Source organism: Ranitomeya imitator, chromosome 6, assembly GCF_032444005.1.
Source record: "Ranitomeya imitator isolate aRanImi1 chromosome 6, aRanImi1.pri, whole genome shotgun sequence".
NCBI classification, from domain to species: Eukaryota; Metazoa; Chordata; class Amphibia; order Anura; family Dendrobatidae; genus Ranitomeya; species Ranitomeya imitator.
Window position 1 is genome coordinate 23,937,398 of NC_091287.1, and position 23,264 is coordinate 23,960,661.

Sequence of the window (23,264 nt, forward strand, 5' to 3'; positions counted from 1 at the left end):
TGATAACATTAAAACTTTTTCTCCACTCATGGTTAGTGGTTGGGTGAAGCCATTTACTGTCAAACTACTGTGTTTTCTCTTTTTAAGGCCGGTTTCACACGTCAGTGGCTCCGGTACGTGGGGTGACAGTTTCCTCACGTACCGGAGACACTGACTCACGTAGACACATTGAAATCAATGTGTCTCTGCACATGTCAGCCTGTTTTCAAGGACGGGGTGTCCGTGTGCAAAACACGGAGACATGTCAGTGTTCGTGGGAGCGCACGTATTACACGGACCCATTAAAGTCAATGGGTCCGTGTAAAACACGTACCGCACACGGACGCTGTCCGTGTGCAGTCCGTGTGCCGTGCAGGAGACAGCGCTACAGTAAGCGCCGTCCCCCCAGCGTGGTGCTGAAGCCGCCATTCATATCTTCTCTCCAGCAGCGTTCGCTGGAGAGAAGATATGAAAAATCCTTTTTTTTATTTTTCGTGTTTAAAATAAAGATCCCTGTCCATAGGGGTGGAGCCGCATATTCATCACTGTAATCGGCGGCACCACATGACCGCTCATACAGGAGAAGGTGCGGCGCGGAGAGGACGCTTCGAGGGAGCCGGGTGAGTATTTTAGTAACAGCGGCCGGGCGCACAGGGGGTGGGAGGGGGGTTGGGGACAGGGATCTTTATTTTAAACACGAAAAAAAAAAAAAAAGGATTTTTCATATCTTCTCTCTAGCGAATGCTGCTGGAGAGAAGATATGAATGGCGGCTTCAGCACCAAATGCAGGGGACAGAGCTTACTTGTAGCGCTGTCTCCTGCACGGTCCGTGTGGTACCCAGTTGGCACACGGGCGGCACACGGCTGCCGCACGTGTGCCACACTGATGTTCACGGTAAGCACACGGACACGGATAATTCCGGTACCGATTTTTCCGGAATTATCTGGACGTGTGAGACTGGCCTAAGAAGTATCGTTTCTCCTTGCGGAGATTGACATGCTAAGCATGCCGAGATGAGGAGATTTAAAGCCACAATGCTTCTCTGGGAAATATGCTAATTATGCAAATTGTCTCTTCAGAGAGGAAGAGAACTAGAACTCTAGTGCCACCTATTGGAAGATAACAATCCCAGAGGAGCATTGCGGCTTTAAGTCTCCTCATCTCAGCATGCATAGCATGTCAATCTCCGCAAGGAGAAACGATACTTCATGGATATCGTTCGGAGGCATTTCACACAGCCAAACCGGATCTCACACTTTGCACAGATGAGGAGCAGTAGCCCCGAAACACAGTGTCTGCAAATTGAGATTCTGGTTTGGCTATTATCCTAAGTCATGCGATAAGGCTCGTTAAAGGGTCGACATAGATTTGTAGGATTGCTACCTTCCAATAGGTGGCACTAGAGTTCTAGTTCTCTTTCTCTCTGAAGAGACAATTTACATAAGTCTCTATTTAAATCATAATGAGAACCCAAAACATCCAAATGACTCTGATCAAAAGTTTACATACCCTGGTGATTTGGGCCTGATAACATGCACAGAAGGTGACACAAATGGGTACATATTCTCTGAAAAAAGGCCAAGAAAGCAAAAATTCTGCAGTTGAATGCAATGATGGAGGAGAGAGCGTCTGCTGACGCTCCCTCCCCCATCATTCCCCACTCTGCCTCTGACACTGCGGGTGCGCGATATATATCAAATGAGTGATAACTGGATTGTGGGGCTATTGGGGGGGCTGTATTGCATTCTATGGGGGGGGATTTATTACATTCTATGGGGGCTGTGCTGCATTACATTCTGTGGGGGCTGTGCTGCATTACATTCTATGGGGGCTGGCTGCATTACATTCTATGGGGGCTGTGCTGCATTACATTATATGGGGGCTGTGCTGCATTACATTCTATGGGGGTTGACTGCATTACATTCTATGGGGGGCTGGCTGCATTACATTCTATGGGGGCTGTGCTGCATTACATTCTATCGGGGGCTGGCTGCATTACATTCTATGGGGGGCTGGCTGCATTACATTCTATGGGGGCTGTGCTGCATTACATTCTATGGGGACTGTGCTGCATTACATTCTATGGGTGCTGGGCTGCATTACATTCTATGGGGACTGTGCTGCATTACATTGTATGGGCGCTGTGCTGCATTACATTCTATGGGGGCTGTGCTGCATTACATTCTATGGGGGCTGTGCTGCATTACATTCTATGGGGGCTGTGCTGCATTACATTCTATGGGGGCATTGCTGCATTACATTCTATGGGGGCTGTGCTGCATTACATTCTATGGGGGCTGTGCTGCATTACATTCTGTGGGGGCTGTGCTGCATTACATTCTGTGGGGGCTGTGCTGCATTACATTCTATGGGGGCTGGCTGCATTACATTCTATGGGGGCTGTGCTGCATTACATTCTATGGGGGCTGTGCTGCATTACATTCTATGGGGGTTGACTGCATTACATTCTATGGGGGGCTGGCTGCATTACATTCTATGGGGGCTGTGCTGCATTACATTCTATGGGGGGCTGGCTGCATTACATTCTATGGGGGGCTGGCTGCATTACATTCTACGGGGGCTGTGCTGCATTACATTCTATGGGGACTGTGCTGCATTACATTCTATGGGTGCTGGGCTGCATTACATTCTATGGGGACTGTGCTGCATTACATTGTATGGGCGCTGTGCTGCATTACATTCTATGGGGGGCTTTGCTGCATTACATTCTATGGGGGCTGTGCTGCATTACATTCTATGGGGGCTGTGCTGCATTACATTCTATGGGGGCTGTGCTGCATTACATTCTATGGGGGCTGTGCTGCATTACATTCTATGGGGGCTGTGCTGTATTACATTCTATGGGGGCTGTGCTGCATTACATTCTATGGGGGGCTGGCTGCATTACATTCTATGGGGGGCTGGCTGCATTACATTCTATGGGGGCTGTGCTGCATTACATTCTATGGGGGGCTGGCTGCATTACATTCTATGGGGGGCTGGCTGTATTACATTCTATGGGGGCTGTGCTGCATTACATTCTATGGGGGTTGGCTGCATTACATTCTATGGGGGGCTGGCTGCATTACATTCTATGGGGGGGTGGCTGCATTACATTCTATGGGGGGCTGGCTGCATTACATTCTATGGGGGCTGTGCTGCATTACATTCTATGGGCGCCGGGCTGCATTACATTCTATGGGGACTGTGCTGCATTACATTCTATGGGCGCTGTGCTGCATTACATTCTATGGGGGCATTGCTGCATTACATTTTATGGGGGCTGTGCTGCATTACATTCTATGGGGGCTGTGCTGCATTACATTCTATGGGGGCTGTGCTGCATTACATTCTATGGGGGCTGTGCTGCATTACATTCTATGGCGGCTGGCTGCATTACATTCTATGGGGGCTGGCTGCATTACATTCTATGGGGCTGGCTGCATTACATTCTATGGGGGAGGGCTGTATTACATTCTATGGGGGCCTGTATTACATTCTATGGGGGCTACATTATATTCTATGAGGGCTCTATTATATTCTATGGGGAGGTGGGCTGTATTACATTCTATGGGGGCTGTATTATATTCTATGGAGGGGCTACATTATATTCTATGGGGGGCTGCATTATGTTCTTTGAGGGGGCTACCATATATTATATATGCAGGGGCTGCATTATACTATATGAGGGGGCTGCATTATATTCTCTGGGGCGTTACATTATACTCGGGGCTACAATATATTCTGTGGGGTGGCTGCATTATACTCTGGGGTGGCATCATTATACTATATGTGGGCTGCATTATACTATATGGAGCACTATGAGGAATGTATTATACTATTTGGAGGACTGAGGAGTGTATTATACTATATGGAGGACTGTGGCAGTACATTATACTATATGGAGGACTGAGGAGTGTATTATACTATATGGAGGAATTGCAGTGTATTTTAATATGGAGGACTATGGGGAGTGTATTATACTATATGGAGGTCTATGAGGAGTGTATTATACTACATGGAGGACTGAGGAGTGTATAATACTATATGGAGGACTGAGGAGTGTGTTATACTATATGGAGGACTGAGGAGTGTATAATACTATATGGAGGACTGAGGAGTGTATAATACTATATGGAGGACTGAGGAGTGTATTATACTATATGCCCCCTGACGAAGGAACGGACCGAAACGCGCGTTGGGGCGGGCACTCACCCCCCCTGGTTCTCCCACTATTATTGGCGTGATGTAAGTACTTGGTAACCATTTGTACTGTAGGCTTGGGTTTATTGCATAGTTGCACATATTATTATATGGCGGATCAGTAGGACATGGGCATTAACCCTTAAGGTTTGGGCCTGTTTAAAATAATGGTATTATTATAGTCACGTTATATATGGCTTTATAAATAGGTGGATATTCCCACATTACCTATTTGTGACTATTTGTCCTACATTACCTATTTGTGACTATTTGTCCTGGTTTGGACATGTACGGGCCAACGCTGAAAAAATCCCGTTATAATTAGGAGGAGGGATATGTACTATTAGCCCATGTGCCTTTGATCGGAGGTACATATGTACCATTTTCTGGCCGTTTATAGGTTACAGCATGCTATTTGGATCTTTATATGTGGTGGGTTGACTGGTGGGGGGTGGGGCCCCTGGTGTTATTTTATTGTTTTCAGTTTGTGACTTCCACACACCTGATTTTGTCTCTTTGTGTATTTTAAAGTTTCTAATAAAGGATTTATACTTTTTATAGTGGACTGGTACATCATCTTTTCCCTATGGGAATTAGCTTTGTAGTCTATGGATGTGTCCGTAATATAGGGTCTCCACATGGGATATTTAAATTATAAAAATATTTCATATACATCTAATAATATCTTACTTTCCCTTAATATGTGGTATAGTTGTCTATTGGTGACTTATATACTATATGGAGGACTGAGGAGTGCATTATACTATTTGGAGGACTGAGGGGTGTATTATACTAAATGGAGGACTGAGGAGTGTATTATACTATATGGAGGACTGAGGAGTGTATTATACTACATGGAGGACTGAGGAGTGTATTATACTATATGGAGGACTGAGGAGTGTATTATACTATATGGAGGACTGAGGAGTGTATTATACTATATGGAGGACTGAGGAGTGTATTATACTATATGGAGGACTGAGGAGTGTATTATACTATATGGAGGACTGAGGAGTGTATTATACTATATGGAGGACTGAGGAGTGTATTATACTATATGGAGGACTGAGGAGTGTATTATACTATATGGAGGACTGAGGAGTGTATTATACTATATGGAGGACTGAGGAGTGTATTATACTATATGGAGGACTGAGGAGTGTATTATACTACATGGAGGACTGAGGAGTGTATTATACTATATGGAGGACTGAGGAGTGTATTATACTATATGGAGGACTGAGGGGTGTATTATACTAAATGGAGGACTGAGGAGTGTATTATACTATATGGAGGACTGAGGAGTGTATTATACTACATGGAGGACTGAGGAGTGTATTATACTATATGGAGGACTGAGGAGTGTATTATACTATATGGAGGACTGAGGAGTGTATTATACTATATGGAGGACTGAGGAGTGTATTATACTATATGGAGGACTGAGGAGTGTATTATACTATATGGAGGACTGAGGAGTGTATTATACTACATGGAGGACTGAGGAGTGTATTATACTATATGGAGGACTGAGGAGTGTATTATACTATATGGAGGACTGAGGTGCACATTATAATAAATGGAGGACTATGGGGTGTATTATACTAAACAAGCAAAATGCTGCCTATTCATCGAGTGATTGGATTGTTTATGTGGGAACAGAAATCCTTGTTCTCAGCAGCACATCGCCGGTGTAAACTGTAGTTTTGCTGCTGATAACATGATATTGTAGAGGACAGAGTGATCTAATTGTGATTGTTCTGTTCCCTTCATTCTTTCTCAGTTGGTGTAAAGAGGCCGGGAAACAAGCGAACGACTTCAGTATTGTCGATCACACTCGTTTAGCGGCCTGAGATCAGCGCATGTAAATACAGCAGAAATGCTTCGCAGGGAGACCAGGCAAGGATAATGACAGTTGTAGTTAGCACCCGCCGCCTGGGAATAGCGCTAATTCTACTCCTTTTCCCAGCTGCCAGAGCATTTAATTCTGGTATGTGTAATGATTTTTAGGGTTGATGTCAGCTGCGTAATGTCAGCTGCTATCAATCCCTGGTGTAAGTAATGGAGAGGTGTCTATCAGACTCCCCCACTACTAGCCCAGACCTGGCGAGACCCAGCGACTCTGAAGAGCGGTGACTGCCGTAACAATACCGCTCTTCACAGTCGCTGAGCTCAGCGCAAGACCCGGAATATCTGAAGAGTGGTGACATTACTGATGTCACCGGTCTTCAGAGTCACCGGGTCTCGTGCTGTGCAGCGGAACCAAAAGAGGCTGTAGGCAAAGTTTATGGAGCATCAGAATGAGGTTCCACAATCCCTTCATTATCTACGAGATCCAGTTATGTAGGTAAAGTAGCGGCTTTTCTTGGTACTGCAACTAAAAGCAATAAATAGGACTGAGCTGTAATGCTGGATACAGCTGTGATTATATGTTATATAGTCGTGTTACACTCCACTCACTTCTTGTAACCTACAAGTGTACAAAGATATTATACAGTCACCATGTGACAAGTGGGCGTGTGTACCTTCAAATGCCAGGGCTGAATTTTAGTCCCAGTCCGGCCCTGCATCAGACTCTCGCCTACCATAGAAACCTTCAAAAAGAACCTGAAGACCCACCTCTTCCGACAAGCCTACAGCCTGCAGTGATCCTCAACCTACTGAACCGCCGCACAACCTGCCCTACCCTCTCCTAATGTATCCTCACACATCCCCTGCAGACTGTGAGCCCTCGCGGGCAGGGTCCTCCCTCCTTATCTACCTGTGTGCCTGGTTTTTTGCTCATGTTTGTCTATATTTGCCCCGTATTCACATGTAAAGCGCCATGGAATAAATGGTGCTATAAAAATGTATAATAATAATAATATACAATTGAGTTGTTCCAATGATTATGTATTGCTGTTTCACTAATTGTTATTTCTAGGTACTTGTTAAAGCCTGCGGATGCCTGAATGGCGGATCTTGTATGGCCAATGTTAATTTCCCTCCCGGGAAAGGAGAATTTCTCTGTGTTTGTGCCCCCGGATATGAAGGAGACAGCTGTCAGTCTGACATTGATGATTGCCAGTCTGGTCCGTGCCGCGCAGGACGATGTGTGGACCGGGTCAATAGCTATCACTGTGAATGCCCTGCGGGTCTTAAAGGTAAAGAGTCCTGAGCAATTATTCCCTTAATGATTGGTTTGGCATAACCCGAGCTGTCAATCACTTGTTTGCCCGCAGGTGGAGGCTGTGAGGAGGATGTGGATGAGTGCCTGTCCGCCCCGTGTCACCCTGGAGTATCCTGTACAAATAATGTCGGCTCGTACACCTGCGCCTCATGTCCTGACGGGTATGAAGGAGACGGAAGAATATGCGGTAATTAAGTCATTCCTCCACTATCTGTCAGCGCTGGACATTCTTGTCGGTTATGCAACTTTTGTATTTTTGTCAAAGGCGATTTCAGTTTTTACCCAACTGAAGCTTAATGTTTTTTCTAACATTTTCAAGATCTCTGCTTGCTGTCAGTACATAGATTGATATATTATAACCACTCCAACATCTGAGAGTTCGACACTTTTTTTCTGGACGACTTTGCATCTTGTGGATATTAACCAGAATGTTTCCATTCACTGACAGTAAGCACAGACCCGACATTAAGACTTATTTTCATTTTATCCAAATCTTCCAATTCAAAAACAACCAAGGACGACGTGATGAACAAACTCAGCAATGTCACCTGTACGCTGTTGTTCTCTTTTATCATCCAGTGCAAATAATTCTGACAACTCAAAGCCCCAAAACTGTGATCCCTGCGAATCATAATTTATACAGCGACGAAAGAAAAAGTCAAAATGAGGAGGAGAATATTCACCCCCAATCTAATGTACATGGTGAGTAACCATCTTTTATTCCCTCCAGTGCATCCATACTTTTTCTAAAACTTCTTATTTTTCGACTTCTTCTCTGTTCACATCCTTCACAAAATTCTGTGTATTATGACCCTATAGGATTTGGGCAGCATTTTTTGCATTTCATTTTTTTGCTTTAAAGCAGTTTAGTAATAGGGTGTAATTCCAAATGTTGCACTGTTCGGCTTCTGCAGCCTCCGTGTATCACTGTGCATAACAGGCTGCAGAATGAGACTCATCTGACGTCACAATCTGTAACTCTTACATCTTTCAACTGGTGATAAATCGGCTTAGAGAAGAGAGATATGGCACAGGTGGAGATGAATGAATCCATCTGTAACTATTCATATTTGTTACCAATTTCCCACCTTGCTACCAAAATGGGGTTCAAATAATAGGATACGTCATACTCTTCTGTCCTAGTTCCTCACCTGTCTTTACATTGCCTCCACCGCAGAACCCAGATTCCATATGCCAGTCTTTGGGTTTTCCGGCGCTCCCTTCCAATATGAAGACATGAACGACACACATCAGTGACACGTGTGACCCCTCCATGTAACTGTATGAGGCCCATCACTGGCCTCAGTGCTAGAATTTATCAAAGGCTAGCTCGGTTGACCATGAAGCTGCGGTGGTGGACAGAGCGTTAGGATCAGTGAGGGCTTACGAAAGATGGATTTAAAGGGGATATCCTGGACTTTGTGAAAAACAAAAAATGTGCCTAAACACTGACAGGCAGGTAGTTGCTACTTACCTGCCTGTTGTGCCCGGCGCCGTTCATCCTCAGGATCCTGCCGGCGATTCAGCTGTTTCTATAGAGGTCCTGTTGACACAGGAGAGGCTTCTTTTCTGCTCAGCTCTCTTGACAGTGCAGAACTTCTGACATCATTCTGATTAACAGCTGGATTCCCGCTATCTAACTAGGGAGCCGGATGTCGATCAGAATGACATCGAAAGTCCCGGTTTGTTGACAGAACAGGGTGGAAAATGAAATGCCACTCTGTCTACGTGGCATCAGCAGAGGTAGCTGAATCGCTGGCAGGAGCGGTCTGTGATGGCGAAGAACGGTGCCGGGCACAACAGGCAGATAGGTAACAATTACCTGCATGTTAGTACTTAGGCACATTTTATGTTTTTCACAAAGTTCCCTTTAATGTATTTTATTATTATTAACCCTTTCTCTCTTCTTATTACGCTCTATGTTCAGGAGATATTTCACAGCAATCGGGGCACTTTCAACTTGGAAAAGGTGATGGCAAATCTGAAAAGTGAACATTTCAGGAGCTTGGCTCTTCTCTAGTTAGGGACGACCCTGCCTTCAGAACAAGCTTACGAGTAATTTACTCATCACCTATGTACAGGGATACGTAAAAGCTGTAGAAATCAGTCTATCATCTATAACAAAACCCTATTGCAAAATTGCTTTTCAGGCCGTAGTGCAAGCAAGTAAAAAAAACTGCCTCCATGTTCATATGGAGAAGACGAAACGATCCCATCCTCCGATTGCCGTCGCTGGGTGTCGAGCTCCGCTTGCTCTGGTGGAAGCACGGCACATAGTAGACGTATGACACACGATAGATGTAATGTAAGCGGTGCACGTGACGTGCGGAGGAGCTGCAGACCACCGCGGCACGGACCATTTACCGGGATAATTGCAGCCATAAAGTTATAATAAATGAGTGTTAATTTGCTGAAGCAGCTAATGAATTATATTCTGTCCATTAGTTGAATGTTTTGCCACATTCTTCCGCGATGCTGTAAAGTGGAGCAGCGCATAGAATGTTTATATGATCCCGGCAGGGAATAATGGAACACACAGGAATCCTTATACATAATGTACTCTGCGGCTAATGTACAGTCATCGAAAAAAAATCACTGTTCAAGAGAGAATTAAATGATGAAGTCTCCGAGAGCATAAAAAATGGTGGTGACCATCAGACCAAAAAACCATCAACTACATGGACAAATTCTGTTCTGCCAAAGAATCTCCTCCCATCCCTCTTCGTCACCGTACACCTCCATTCCATTGATTCTAATATTCTTCCTCTCCTCTTATATTTATTCGTCTTATTTATATCATTCATCATCTTTTTCTAATTCTGTATTTTCTTCTGTCTTCTCTTCTTTCTTCCTCTTTCACTTCTTTCCTCCCTTTATCTTCATCTCTTGCTTCTCCTCTTTATTCTCTTTTTTCTCTTCCTTTATCTACGGTACTTTATCTACGGTACTTCTTTCTCTTTTATCTTATTCTACTGTATTATTCTCTGATTTTTCTCTTCCTTTTATTCTCTTTGCTAGTACTTTCTCTTTTTCATTATCTTCTTTTAGTTTGTTTTTGTACTTTATCTTTTACTCTTTCATGTTTCTCATTGATTTATTTTCTACTTCTCTCCTTCTTAGTCCTAATTCTTTTCTTTAATGGGTTATTCTGAAGTTATTACATTGCTTTAATTAGTTACAATAAAGACTCCTCACTTCTTCATTTTATGTGTTGTCTTTTAAGCTTCCAATTGTGCGTCTTCCTTTTCTTCTATTACTCTTCTTCCTTTTCTTCTCTCTATTACTCTCCTTCCTTTTCTTCTCTCTATTACTCTCCTGACTTTTCTTCTCTATTACTCTCCTTCCTTTTCTTCTCTCTATTACTCTCCTTCCTTTTCATCTATTACTCTTCCTTTTCTTCTCTGTATTACTCTCCTTCCTTTTCATCTCTCTATCATGCTCCTTCCTTTTATTCTCTCTATTACTCTCCTAAGTTCTCTCTATTACTCTCCTTCCTTTTCTTTCTATTACTCTCCTGACTTTTCTTCTCTATTACTCTCCTTCCTTTTCATCTCTCTATTGCTCTCCTTCCTTTTCTTCTCTCTATTACTCTTCTTCCTTTTCTTCTCTCTATTACTCTTCTTCCTTTTCTTCTCTGTATTACTCTCCTGACTTTTCTTCTCTCTATTACTCTTCTTCATTTTCTTCTCTCTATTACTCTCCTGACTTTTCTTATCTCTATTATGCTCCTTCCTTTTCTTCTCTGTATTACTCTTCTTCCTTTTCTTCTATTACTCTCCTGACTTTTCTGCTCTCTATTACTCTTCTTCCTTTTCTTCTCTCTATTACTCTCCTAACTTTTCTTCTCTCTATTACTCTCCTGACTTTTCTTCTCTGTATTACTCTTCTTCCTTTTCTTCTCTCTATTACTCTCCTGACTTTTCTTCTCTCTATTACTCTTCTTCCTTTTCTTCTCTCTATTACTCTCCTGACTTTTCTTCTCGCTATTACTCTCCTTCCTTTTCTTCTCTCTATTACTCTTCTTCCTTTTCTTCTCTCTATTACTCTCCTGACTTTTCTTCTCTCTATTACTCTCCTGACTTTTCATCTCTCTATTGCTCTCCTTCCTTTTCCTCTCTCTATTACTCTCCTTCCTTTTCATCTATTACTCTTCCTTTTCTTCTCTGTATTACTCTCCTTCCTTTTCATCTCTCTATTATGCTCCTTCCTTTTATTCTCTCTATTACTCTCCTGAGTTTTCTCTCTATTACTCTCCTTCCTTTTCTTCTCTCTATTACTCTTCTTCCTTTTCTTCTCTCTATTACTCTCCTGACTTTTCTTCTCTCTATTACTCTCCTTCCTTTTCTTCTCTCTATTACTCTTCTTCCTTTTCTTCTCTCTATTACTCTTCTTCCTTTTCTTCTCTCTATTACTCTCCTGACTTTTCTTCTCTCTATTACTCTCCTTCCTTTTCTTCTCTCTATTACTCTTCTTCCTGGAAAATAAAACATTTTTTGTATTTCGTTCCACGCAAAATTAGCAAATGGGCAGCTGACATTTTGGGCACATTTTGGCCATTTTCATTTAGAGGTGTACTTACTTTTGTTGCCAGCGGTTTAGACATCAATGGCTGTGTGTTGAGTTATTTAGAGGGCACCAAATTTACACTGTTATACAAGTCGTACACTGACTACTTTACATTGTATCAACGTGTCAGATCTTTAGTGTTGTCCTATGGAAAGGTATACAAAATATCAACAAAAATGTGAGGGGTGTACTCACTTTTGTGATATACTGTGGAAGTATCGTAACCGCACCAAAGGGGGCTGAACATAGGGCTGCTTCTCCTTTATGTTAAAAGGCAAATTTTAGTACATTTTCCATCATTGAAAATTTGCAAAATTGAAAGATTTTTCTTTATTTGAAATCGTATATATTAATTATGTGTGTTGAATGTGTATAAATGAAGGTTCTCCCGATGCTCCAAGCCCCATGGAAAATTGGAAAAGGCCAAAAACATCAATTGTGCCAACAACCAGAAGCTTTCCATCCTCAATGACGATGAACGATCCAAAAAGGACAACATTGTCCAAGATACTTAATGGTCGAAGAACAACTTCTCATCTGCTCCGCAACGGTTGGGTCACCAGTCATACCTCAAGGTCTGGATATCGAGGAACTACCACCAATGAGTTTCCTATGAGCAGAGGTGTGACCTCCATCTCTCGGCAGCAGACGAATGTCCAAGAAAAGATCTCAAAGGAGCCCGTTAGTAAAAAGAATAAAATTAATGAAATATCAAACAAAGTCAGCAATGGTGACCAAGAGCAGATCCGTCTGGTAGAAGATGTCTCCACTCTGCTGAACAGGACAGAAGGTTGGGGAGAGCTGAAACGCTCCTTCAGCCTAGCTCCAGCGAAGGCCACCTGTGCTGATTCTCCATGTTTCCGAGGAGTTAATTGTGACCCGAGTACAGATGGAGGTTTCAAGTGTGGAAGGTGTCCGAACGGATATTATGGAGATGGGCTGACTTGTAAAGGTAAAGACACATTATTGGCAGAGCCCTAGACAATAACTGGATTAGTGGTGACCTCAACTCCATGGTAAGCACCATACTTGGGATCGTTGGGGATCCCAATGGATGGACCTCCAGTAATCAGCAAATTATCATCTATCCTGTACTTAGGTGATAGCTTGCCTAGATGGGACATCCCCTTAAAGGGGTTTGTCACTCTCCTTTAAATTTATGTATGGTTCCTGGATGGAGACAAAATAGCAAATTACATACTTACTTTCCGATTCCCCACTGCTCGTCACTCCCTTTGGCCGTGTTTTCCCATCTCCCGATCTCCTTCTCTTCCTGCATATAATACACTTGACAATTATACCCAATTGCTGTGGCCACTGATTGGCTGCAGTGGTCACATGCTGTCCATACAGAAAAGGGAGAGATGGGTGGGAAGCACATTACCACACATTACCTGCACCCTCCACTCTATACCATGACCACATAGATTATTTCTAGGTTTGCACACATTTGATAAATACTAATATTCCTGCAGGAAGAGGCCACCACTAGAGGGAGCCAAGTGAAGACAGATTTTCACCGGCTTACCGAATTGAAAACTAGCTCTATGCTGCCTCTAGTGGCCACTTTGTGATAAAACAATATGTGTTATGTCAAGAAAAAATAATATATAATATTAAAAACAAAATAAAACGATGATCATTTAGGAAATCTATTCACTATTTTTCTAGATCGTTTTAGCTTTGTCTTCTCTTAGTAGAAAGATAATTCATTTATTATTTATTTCTCCGTAACTCAGCAATTTGCCGCCATCCGTGCGGACGGAATATGGAATGCTCCGCTCCGAATGTTTGTAAATGTAAGCCGGGCTACTCGGGATACAACTGCCAGACGGGTAAGCGGCCGCCGCCCGCGCTAATTCATCCCGGTGAATGTTTACAGCTGGGAACGCTTCCTTCTAATGAGCCTTGATCTCCTACAGCTGTGTGCCGCCCGGACTGCCGGAACCGCGGGAAGTGTGCGAGACCCAACGTGTGCGAGTGTGCGCCCGGCTACGCGGGGGCCACCTGCGAAGAAGGTGACTATCCACTTGGAAGACTTTTCCCGCTACTTATAAAATGTATATAGCCTTGTGTCAGTGTGACTTATTACGTTATTTTCAGCTTTCTGTGATCCACCCTGTGAACATGAGGGCGTCTGTCAGGCCAGGAATGTCTGCTCCTGCTTATTTGGTTATGTTGGACCCCGATGTGAAACAAGTAAGTCATGTAATGTTATCTCGACATTATATAAATGTGACATACTGTGCTGATTAATGGTATAATATGTCATTATAGGGGTCACAGATCCTATTTTGCATTATCGATGCTATAACTTTCCTTGCAGTGGAGATTATCACATTCTGACTACTTAAAGTCACCACTAGGGGGAGTGTAGGAGTCTATTTTATTATTATTCTGTTCTGCTTGCAGTATGCTCCCTCTAGTGGTGGAAATCACATCCAGCAGGCAGAGCTCTCTTTATTGAGCCCTGCTCCCCTAGCAGAGTCATTGCAAAGAATGCAATCTGACCTTGTGATCATGCATTTATCTAGGTGGCATGTAATATCATATTTACCCTTTAGTGGGCGCTACAGGTGAAATGCTTAACACTAGCGCAGGGCTGCACAACATACGGCCCGCGCATCGCATGTCGCCCATCAAAGGTTTTGCTGAGTCCTTCAGACACGAATACGTTTGAACACTGTGGCGCTGGGACTGAGGCAGAGGAGCACTCATCAGCTCTGGCCCCGAGGTGCAGTGGTGTAACGAGGTCAGCGGCATTTATCTCATGCTTCCGGCAAGCGCTCCAAGAAATCCCGCCCATCGGTGACCCCGTCATATGACCGCAGGTCACCGATGGGTTGGCATTACAACCAGAGGTCTCCAGTAGACCTCTAAGGTTGTCATAGCAAGAGAGCATTTCTCCTACATACAGTGTCTTGCGAAAGTATTCGGCCCCCTGGAACTTTCCAACCTTTTCCCACATATCATGCTTCACACATAAAGATTCCAAATGTAAATTTTTGGTGAAGAATCAACAACAAGTGGAACAAAATTGTGAAGTTGAGCGAAATTTATTGGTTATTTTCAATTTTTTGTGGAAATAAACTGAAAAGTGGGGCGTGCAATATTATTCGGCCCCTTTACTTTCAGTGCAGACGTTCATTGTGGATCTCTGAATGATCCAATGTTGTCCTAAATGCCTAATGATGATAAATATAATCCACCGGTGTGTAATCAGGTCTCTGTATAAATGCACCTGCTCTGTGATAGTCTCAGGGTTCTGTGTGAAGCACAGAGAACATCATGAAGACCAAGGAACACAACAGGCAGGTCCGTGATACTGTTGTGGAGAAGTTTAAAGCCGGATTTGGATACAAAACGATTTCCAAATCTTTAAACATCCCAAGGAGCACTGTACAAGCGATCATATTGAAATGGAAGGAGTATCATACCACTGCAAATCTACCAAGACCCGGCCGTCCCTCTAAACTTTCATCTCAAACAAGGAGAAGACTGATCAGAGATGCAGCCAAGAGGCCCATGATCACTCTGGATGAACTGCAGAGATGTACAGCTGAGGTGGGACAGTCTGTCCATAGGACAACAATCAGTCATACACTGCACAAATCTGGCCTTTATGGAAGAGTGGCAAGAAGAAAGCCATTTCTCAAAGATATCCATAAAAAGTGTCGTTTAAAGTTTGCAACAAGCCACCTGGGAGACACCAAACATGTGGAAGAAGGTGCTCTGGTCAGATGAAACCAAAATCAAACTTTTTGGCAACAATGCCAAACGATATGTTTGGTGTAAAGGCAACATAGCTCATCACCCTGAACACACCATCCCCACTGTCAAACATGGTGGTGGCAGCATCATGGTTTGGGCCTGCTTTTCTTCAGTGGGGACAGGGAAGATGGTTAAAATTGATGAGAAAATGGATGGAACCAAATACAGGACCATTCTTGAAGAAAACCTGTTGGAGTCTGCAAAAGACCTGAGACTGGGACGGAGATTTGTCTTCCAACAAGACAATGATCCCAAACATAAAGCAAAATCTACAATGGAATGGTTCACAAATAAACGTATCCAGGTGTTAGAATGGCCAAGTCAAAGTCCAGACCTCAATCCAACGGAGAATCTGTGGAAAGAGCTGAAAACTGCTGTTCACAAACGATCTCCATCAAACCTCACTGAGCTCGAGCTGTTTGCCAAGGAAGAACGGGCAAGAATTTCAGTCTCTGGATGTACAAAACTGATAGAGACAAACCCCAAGAGACTTGTAATCGCAGCAAAAGGTGGCGCAACAAAGTATTAAGTTACAGGGGCCGAATAATGTTGCACGCCCCACTTTTCAGTTTTTGAATTTCCACAAAAATTTAAAATAACCAATAAATTTCGTTCAACTTCACAATTGTGTTCCACTTGTTGTTGATTCTTCACCAAAAATTTACATTTGGTATCTTTATGTTTGAAGTCTGATATGTTGGGAAAGGTTGAAAAGTTCCAGGGGGCCGAATACTTCCGCAAGGCACTGTACAGGCGATCTGATCATCGCCTGTACGTAGCAGAGACAATCAGACAGCTGCAGCTTTTAGTCTCCTATGGAGACGATTGAAGCATGCAAAAAGTTAAAAAAAATGTTCTGCACCCCTGCACCAGGGGCGGCTGAATTACAGGAGCATTAAACAATTAATAGCCCTTACTAATTTTTAGTCTGCAGCATTTTCTGCATAATCCAGAAAATGGCAGTGTAGGAATCCTGCAGTGAACACAGGGGTTAATCTTCAGGAGATCAGCTCCACCTTCAATTTATAGCTGGCTGATGCCACACCCGTTCCAAAGGGCAGGGCTTAGCAATTGTTCTTCCTACTGCAGACAGGACATTGGGGGGAGGCTCCTGCTGCAGCCAGTTGTCCTCTAGCTACAACCAGAACACTGATAATGAGGAGGAAGAGGATGGATATGGTGCCTGAAAGAAAAATGGACTTAGGGTGAAGTGCAAGTGCAGCTCTGGAGGTCAGGGCGTATATGATTAATACACATGGGGTGGAGCAGGATTCTACTTTTTTTATATGATCTAAACCTGTTTTGTGATATCATCAATCCAATACTCTTATTTTTTTCACACTAGTGGTGTGCAACCGTCACTGCGAAAATGGAGGCGAATGTGTAGCCCCCGATGTGTGCAAGTGCAAACCGGGCTGGAGCGGACCCACCTGCAGCGAACGTAAGTTTACGTGTTGTGCACTTAGTAATAGTCGCCTGTCTGCCGATAGTCCCAAAGGGTGCGGCATGGTAAAGGTATGCTGAAACATCAGGGATCTTGGGTGGTCCCAATAAGTCCGGGGGGCGTGGACTAAATTTTCAGAATTTTTTTAAAAATGTTGGTAACTATGTAATTGCTTTGAACAAGATTCAAGGTGCGGTTAAGGGTTTTGGCAAATAGGCAATTGCCCAAGGGTGCATATTTCCTAGAAAGGGAACATTAGGGGTAACCAGGGAATGGAACAGATTAGCAGTGCGTGGCGGTTTTATTTGGATATTTGACATTGGACAATAAACCTATGCAAATATATACATTTAATTGATTACAAAAAAACAATTATACAAAGCTACTAAAAAAAAACCAAAAACCCTGATGAAGCTGTATGCGAAACACACGTGTGGGTACTGCGCAGTGTGAGTCACAAGTTCCACTAATTATTACTACTATTTGTTTTTTTGATGCAGGTTTTTTTTTAACATGAGTTTCCATATTGTATGGTTTATCCTTCACTTTGGATATTTCCATTTGGGAAGTTGTTAGAACCGTTACTGTTTTCACCGTCTTACTTTTAGGCATTTCTCTTTATCAGAAGGGATTCATATATAGGTTTGATGTTTTGAAGTATTTCAATCATAGTTCTCTGAATTTTCCTTTCTTGGGGTTTTTAATGAGATGTTTTTAATATTTTTTCTTTAGGATTTATATATCATTGCTTATCTATATATCATTAGATTATCTTATATCATTGTAATCTATAAAATTGATATATTTGCATATGTTGATTGTCCAGTATATACTGTATACACCGCGTTCCAAATTATTATGCAAACTGGATTTAAGTGTCATAAAGATTTAATTGTTTTGTTTTTCAAATAAACTCATGGATGGTATTGTGTCTCAGGGCTCAATGGATCACTGAAATCAATGTTAAACACATGTGATAATTAGTTTTCCAGGTGATTCTAATTAAAGGAAACCTACTTAAAAATGATGTTCCTCATTATTAAGCAGGCCAGAGGTTTCAAGCAATATGGGAACTAAAAAAGATCTCTCTGCGGCAGAAAAGCATCAAATAGTGCAATGCCTTGGTCAAGGGATGAAAACATTAGATATTTCATGAAAACATAAGAGTGATCATCATACTGTGAAGATATTTGTGACTGATACAGAGCACAGACAGAGTTCATGCAGATAAAGGCAGAATGAGGAAGGTTTCTGCCAGACAAATTCATTGGATTAAGAGAGCAGCTGCCAAAATACCATTACAAAGCGGCAAACAGTAATTTGAAGCTGCTTTTGCCTCTGGAGTCCCTTGAACCTCAAGGTGTAGGAGCCTTCAAAGGCTTGCTGTGTTGCATAAACCTACTATTCGGCCACCCCTAAACAGTGTTCACAAGCAGAAACGGTTGCAGTGGGCCCAGATATACATGAAGACTAATTTCCAAATAGTCTTGCTTACTGATGAGTGTCGAGCAACCCTGGATGGTCCGGATGGATGTAGTAGTGGATGGTTGGTGGAGGCCACCATGTCCCAACAAGGCTGCTACGTCAGCAAGGAGGTGGAGGAGTCATGTTTTGGGCTGGAATCACGGGGAAACAGCTGGTAGGACGCTTTAAGGTTCCTGAAGGTGTGAAAATGACCTCTACAAAGTATATAGAGTTTCTAACTGACAACTTTCTTCCATGGTATAAAAAGCAGAAACGTGCCTTCAGGAGCAAAATCATCTTCATGCTGACAATGCCCCATCTCACGCTGCAGATAATACCTGAGTCATTGGCTGCTATGGGCATAAAAGGAGATAAACTCATGGTGCGGCCACCATCTTCCCCTGACCTCAACCCTATGGAGAACCTTTGGAGGATCATCAAGCAAAAGATCTATGAGGGTGGGAGGCCGATCACATCAAAACAGCGGCTCTGGGAGGGAAGAAATACAAGCAGAAACTCTCCAAAAACTCACAAGTTCAATGGAGGCAGGAATTGTGAAGGTGATATTAACCCCTTCCCGACCTGTGACACAGCGTATGCATCATGAAAGTCGGTGCCAATCCGACCTGTGACGCATATGCTGTGTCACAGAAAGATCGCGTCCCTGCAGATCGGGTGAAAGGGTTAACTCCCATTTCACCCGATCTGCAGGGACAGGGGGAGTGGTAGTTTAGCCCAGGGGGGGTGGCTTCACCCCCTCGTGGCTACGATCGCTCTGATTGGCTGTTGAAAGTGAAACTGCCAATCAGAGCGATTTGTAATATTTCACCCATTATAACGGGTGAAATATTACAATCCAGCCATGGCCGATGCTGCAATATCATCGGCCATGGCTGGAAATACTAATGTGCCCCCACCCCACCGATCGCCCCCCCCCAGCCCCCCAATCTGGCCGGTACACTGCTCCGGCTCCCCTCCATCCAGTGCTCCGCTCCCCCCCGTGCTCTTGTCCGCTCCCCCCGTGCTCCAATCACCCCCCCGTGCTCCAATCACCCCCCCTGCATTCAGATCCACCCCCCCGTGCTCCGTTCCACCCCCCCATGCTCCGTTCCAGCCCCCCGTGCTCCGTTCCACGCCCCCCGTGCTCCGTTCCACGCCTGCCGCGCTCCGATTCCCCCCCCGTGCTCCGATCCCCCCCCCCCCCGTGCTCCGATCCCCCCCCCATCATACTTACCGATCCAGCCGGGGTCCCGTCCGTCTTCTCCCTGGGCGCCGCCGTCTTCCAAAATGGCGGGCGCATGCGCAGTGCGCCCGCCGAATCTGCCGGCCGGCAGATTCGTTCCAAAGTGCATTTTGATCACTGAGATAGATTATATCTCAGTGATCAAAATAAAAAAAATAATACATGACCCCCCCCCCCCCTTTGTCACCCCCATAGGTAGGGACAATAAAAAAATAAAGAAAATTTTTTTTTTCCACTAATGTTAGAATAGGGTTAGGGTTAGGGTTAGGGCTAGGGTTAGGGTTAGGGTTAGGGCTAGGGTTAGGGTTAGGGCTAGGGGTAGGGTTAGGGTTAGGGCTAGGGGTAGGGCTAGGGTTAGGGTTAGGGTTTCGGTATGTGCACACGTATTCTGGTCCTCTGCGGATTTTTCCGCTGCGGATTTGATAAATCCGCAGTGCTAAACCGCTGCGGATTTATGGCGGATTTACCGCGTTTTTTTCTGCGCATTTCACTGCGGTTTTACAATTGCGATTTTCTATTTGAGCAGTTGTAAAACCGCTGCGGAATCCGCACAAAGAAGTGACATGCTGCGGAATGTAAACCGCTGCGTTTCCGTGCAGTTTTTCCGCAGCATGTGTACAGCGATTTTTGTTTCCCGTAGGTTTACATTGAACTGTAAACTCATGGGAAACTGCTGCGGATCTGCAGCGTTTTCCGCAGCGTGTGCACATACCTTTAGAATTAGGCTATGTTCACACGGTGCGGATTTGGCTGCGGATTGGCCACTGCGGATTCGCAGCAGTATTCCATCAGGTTTACAGTACCATGTAAACATATGAAAAACTAAATCCGCTGTGCCCATGGTGCGGAAAATACCGCGCGGAAACGCTGCGTTGTATTTTCCGCAGCAAGTCAATTCTTTGTGCGGATTCCGCAGCGTTTTACACCTGTTCCTCAATAGGAATCCGCAGGTGAAATCCGCACAAAAAACACTGGAAATCCGCGGAAAATCCGCAGGTGAAACGCAGTGCCTTTTACCCGCGGATTTTTCAAAAATGGTGCGGAAATATCTCACACGAATCCGCAACGTGGGCACATAGCCTTAGGGTTAGGGTTGGAATTAGGGTTGTGGTTATGGTTAGGGGTGTGTTGTGGTTAGGGTTGTGATTAGGGTTATGGCTACAGTTGGGATTAGGGTTAGGGGTGTGGGGGGGTTAGTGTTGGAGGTAGAATTGAGGGGTTACCACTGTTTAGGCACATCAGGGGTCTCCAAACGCAACATGGCGCCACCATTGATTCCAGCCAATCTCGTATTCAAAAAGTCAAATGGTGCTCCCTCACTTCCGAGCCCTGAAGTGTGCCCAAACAGTGGTTTACCCCCACATATGGGGTATCAGTGTACTCAGGATAAACTGCGCAACAATTACTGGGGTCCAATTTCTCCTGTTACCCTTGTGAATCTAAAAAAATGCTTGCTAAAACATCATTTTTGAGGAAAGAAAAATGATTTTTTATTTTCACGGCTCTGCGTTGTAAACGTCTGTGAAGCACTTGGGGGTTCAAAGTGCTCACCACATATCTAGATAAGTTCCTTGGGGGGTCTAGTTTCTAAAATGGGGTCACTTGTGGGGGGTTTCTACTGTTTAGGTACACAAGGGGCTCTGCAAACGCAATGTGACGCCCGCAGACCATTCCATCAAAGTCTGCATTTCAAAAGTCACTACTTCCCTTCTGAGCCCCGACGTGTGCCCAAACAGTGGTTTACCCCCACACATGGGGTATCAGCGTACTCAGGAGAAACTGGACAACAACTATTGGGGTCCAATTTCTCCTGTTACCCTTGGGAAAATAAAAAATTCTGGGCTAAATAATTATTTTTGAGGAAAGAAAACGTATTTATTATTTTCACGGCTCTGCATTATAAACTTCTATGAAGCACTTGGTGGTTCAAAGTGCTCACCTCACATCTAGATAAGTTCCTTTCGGGGTCTAGTTTCCAAAATGGGGTCACTTGTGGGGGGTTTCTACTGTTAAGCCACATCAGGGGCTCTGCAAACGCAACGTGACGCCCACAGAGCATTCCATCAAAGTCTGCATTTCAAAACGTCACTACTTCACTTCCGAGCCCCCGCATGTGCCCAAACAGTGATTTACCCCCACATATGGGGTATCAGCGTACTCAGGAGAAACTGGACAACAACTTTTGGGGTCAAATTTCTCCTGTTACCCTTGGGAAAATAAAAAATTGCAGGCTAAAAGATCATTTTTGAGAAAATAATTTTTTTTTTTATTTTCATGGCTCTGCGTTATAAACTTCTGTGAAGCACTTGGGGGTTCAAAGTCCTCACCACACATCTAGATTAGTTCCTTTGGGGGTCTAGTTTCCAAAATTGGGTCATTTCTCGGGGATCTCCAATGTTTAGGCACACAGGGGCTCTCCAAACGTGACATGGTGTCCGCTAATGATTGGAGCTAATTTTCCATTTAAAAAGCCAAATGGCATGCCATCCCTTCCGAGCCCTGCCGTGCGCCCAAACAGTGGTTTACCCCCACATATGGGGTATCAGCGTACTCAGGACAAACTGGACAACAATATTTGGGGTCCAATTTCTCCTATTATCCTTGGCAAAATAGGAAATTCCAGGCTAAAAAATCATTTTTGAGGAAAGAAAAATTATTTTTTATTTTCATGGCTCTGCGTTATAAACTTCTGTGAAGCACCTGGGGGTTTAAAGTGCTCAATGTGCATCTAGATAAGTTCCTTGGGGGGTCTAGTTTCCAAAATGGGGTCACTTGTGGGGGAGCTCCAATGTTTAGGCACACAGGGGCTCTCCAAACGCGACATGGTGTCCGCTAACAATTGGAGCTAATTTTCCATTCAAAAAGTCAAATGGCGCGCCTTCCCTTCCGAGCCCTGCCGAGTGCCCAAACAGTGGTTTACCACCACATATGAGGTATCGGCGTACTCGGGAGAAATTGCCCAACAAATTTTATGATCCATTTTATCCTACTGCCCATGTGAAAATGAAAAAATTGAGGCGAAAATAATTTTTTTGTGAAAAAAAAGTACTTTTTCATTTTTACAGATCAATTTGTGAAGCATCTGAGGGTTTAAAGTGCTCACTAGGCATCTAAATAAGTTCCTTGGGGGGTCTAGTTTCCAAAATGGGGTCACTTGTGGGGGAGCGCCAATGTTTAGGCACACAGGAGCTATCCAAACGCGACATGGTGTCCGCTAACAATTGGAGCTAATTTTCCATTCAAAAAGTCAAATGGCGCTCCTTCCCTTCCGAGCCTTACCATGTGCCCAAACAGTGGTTTACCCCCACATGTGAGGTATTGGTGTACTCAGGAGAAATTGCCCAACACATTTTAGGATCCATTTTATCCTGTTGCCCATGTGAAAATGAAAAAATTGAGGCTAAAAGAATTTTTTTGTGAAAAA

General features: G+C 43.9%; 1 protein-coding gene across 2 annotated transcripts in view; it reads left to right on the forward strand.

Moving 5' to 3' along the window:
* VWDE (von Willebrand factor D and EGF domains) overlaps positions 1-23,264 on the forward strand; it is a 94,561-nt gene that overhangs the window by 33,485 nt on the left and 37,812 nt on the right. For both annotated transcript variants that reach the window (XM_069729325.1, XM_069729326.1), the window contains exons 16-23: positions 7,107-7,326; positions 7,405-7,539; positions 7,932-8,054; positions 12,301-12,870; positions 13,658-13,753; positions 13,841-13,936; positions 14,022-14,117; positions 17,035-17,130. In XM_069729325.1, the coding sequence (XP_069585426.1) occupies positions 7,107-7,326; positions 7,405-7,539; positions 7,932-8,054; positions 12,301-12,870; positions 13,658-13,753; positions 13,841-13,936; positions 14,022-14,117; positions 17,035-17,130 (1,432 nt within the window). The remainder of the gene's footprint in view (positions 1-7,106; positions 7,327-7,404; positions 7,540-7,931; positions 8,055-12,300; positions 12,871-13,657; positions 13,754-13,840; positions 13,937-14,021; positions 14,118-17,034; positions 17,131-23,264) is intronic.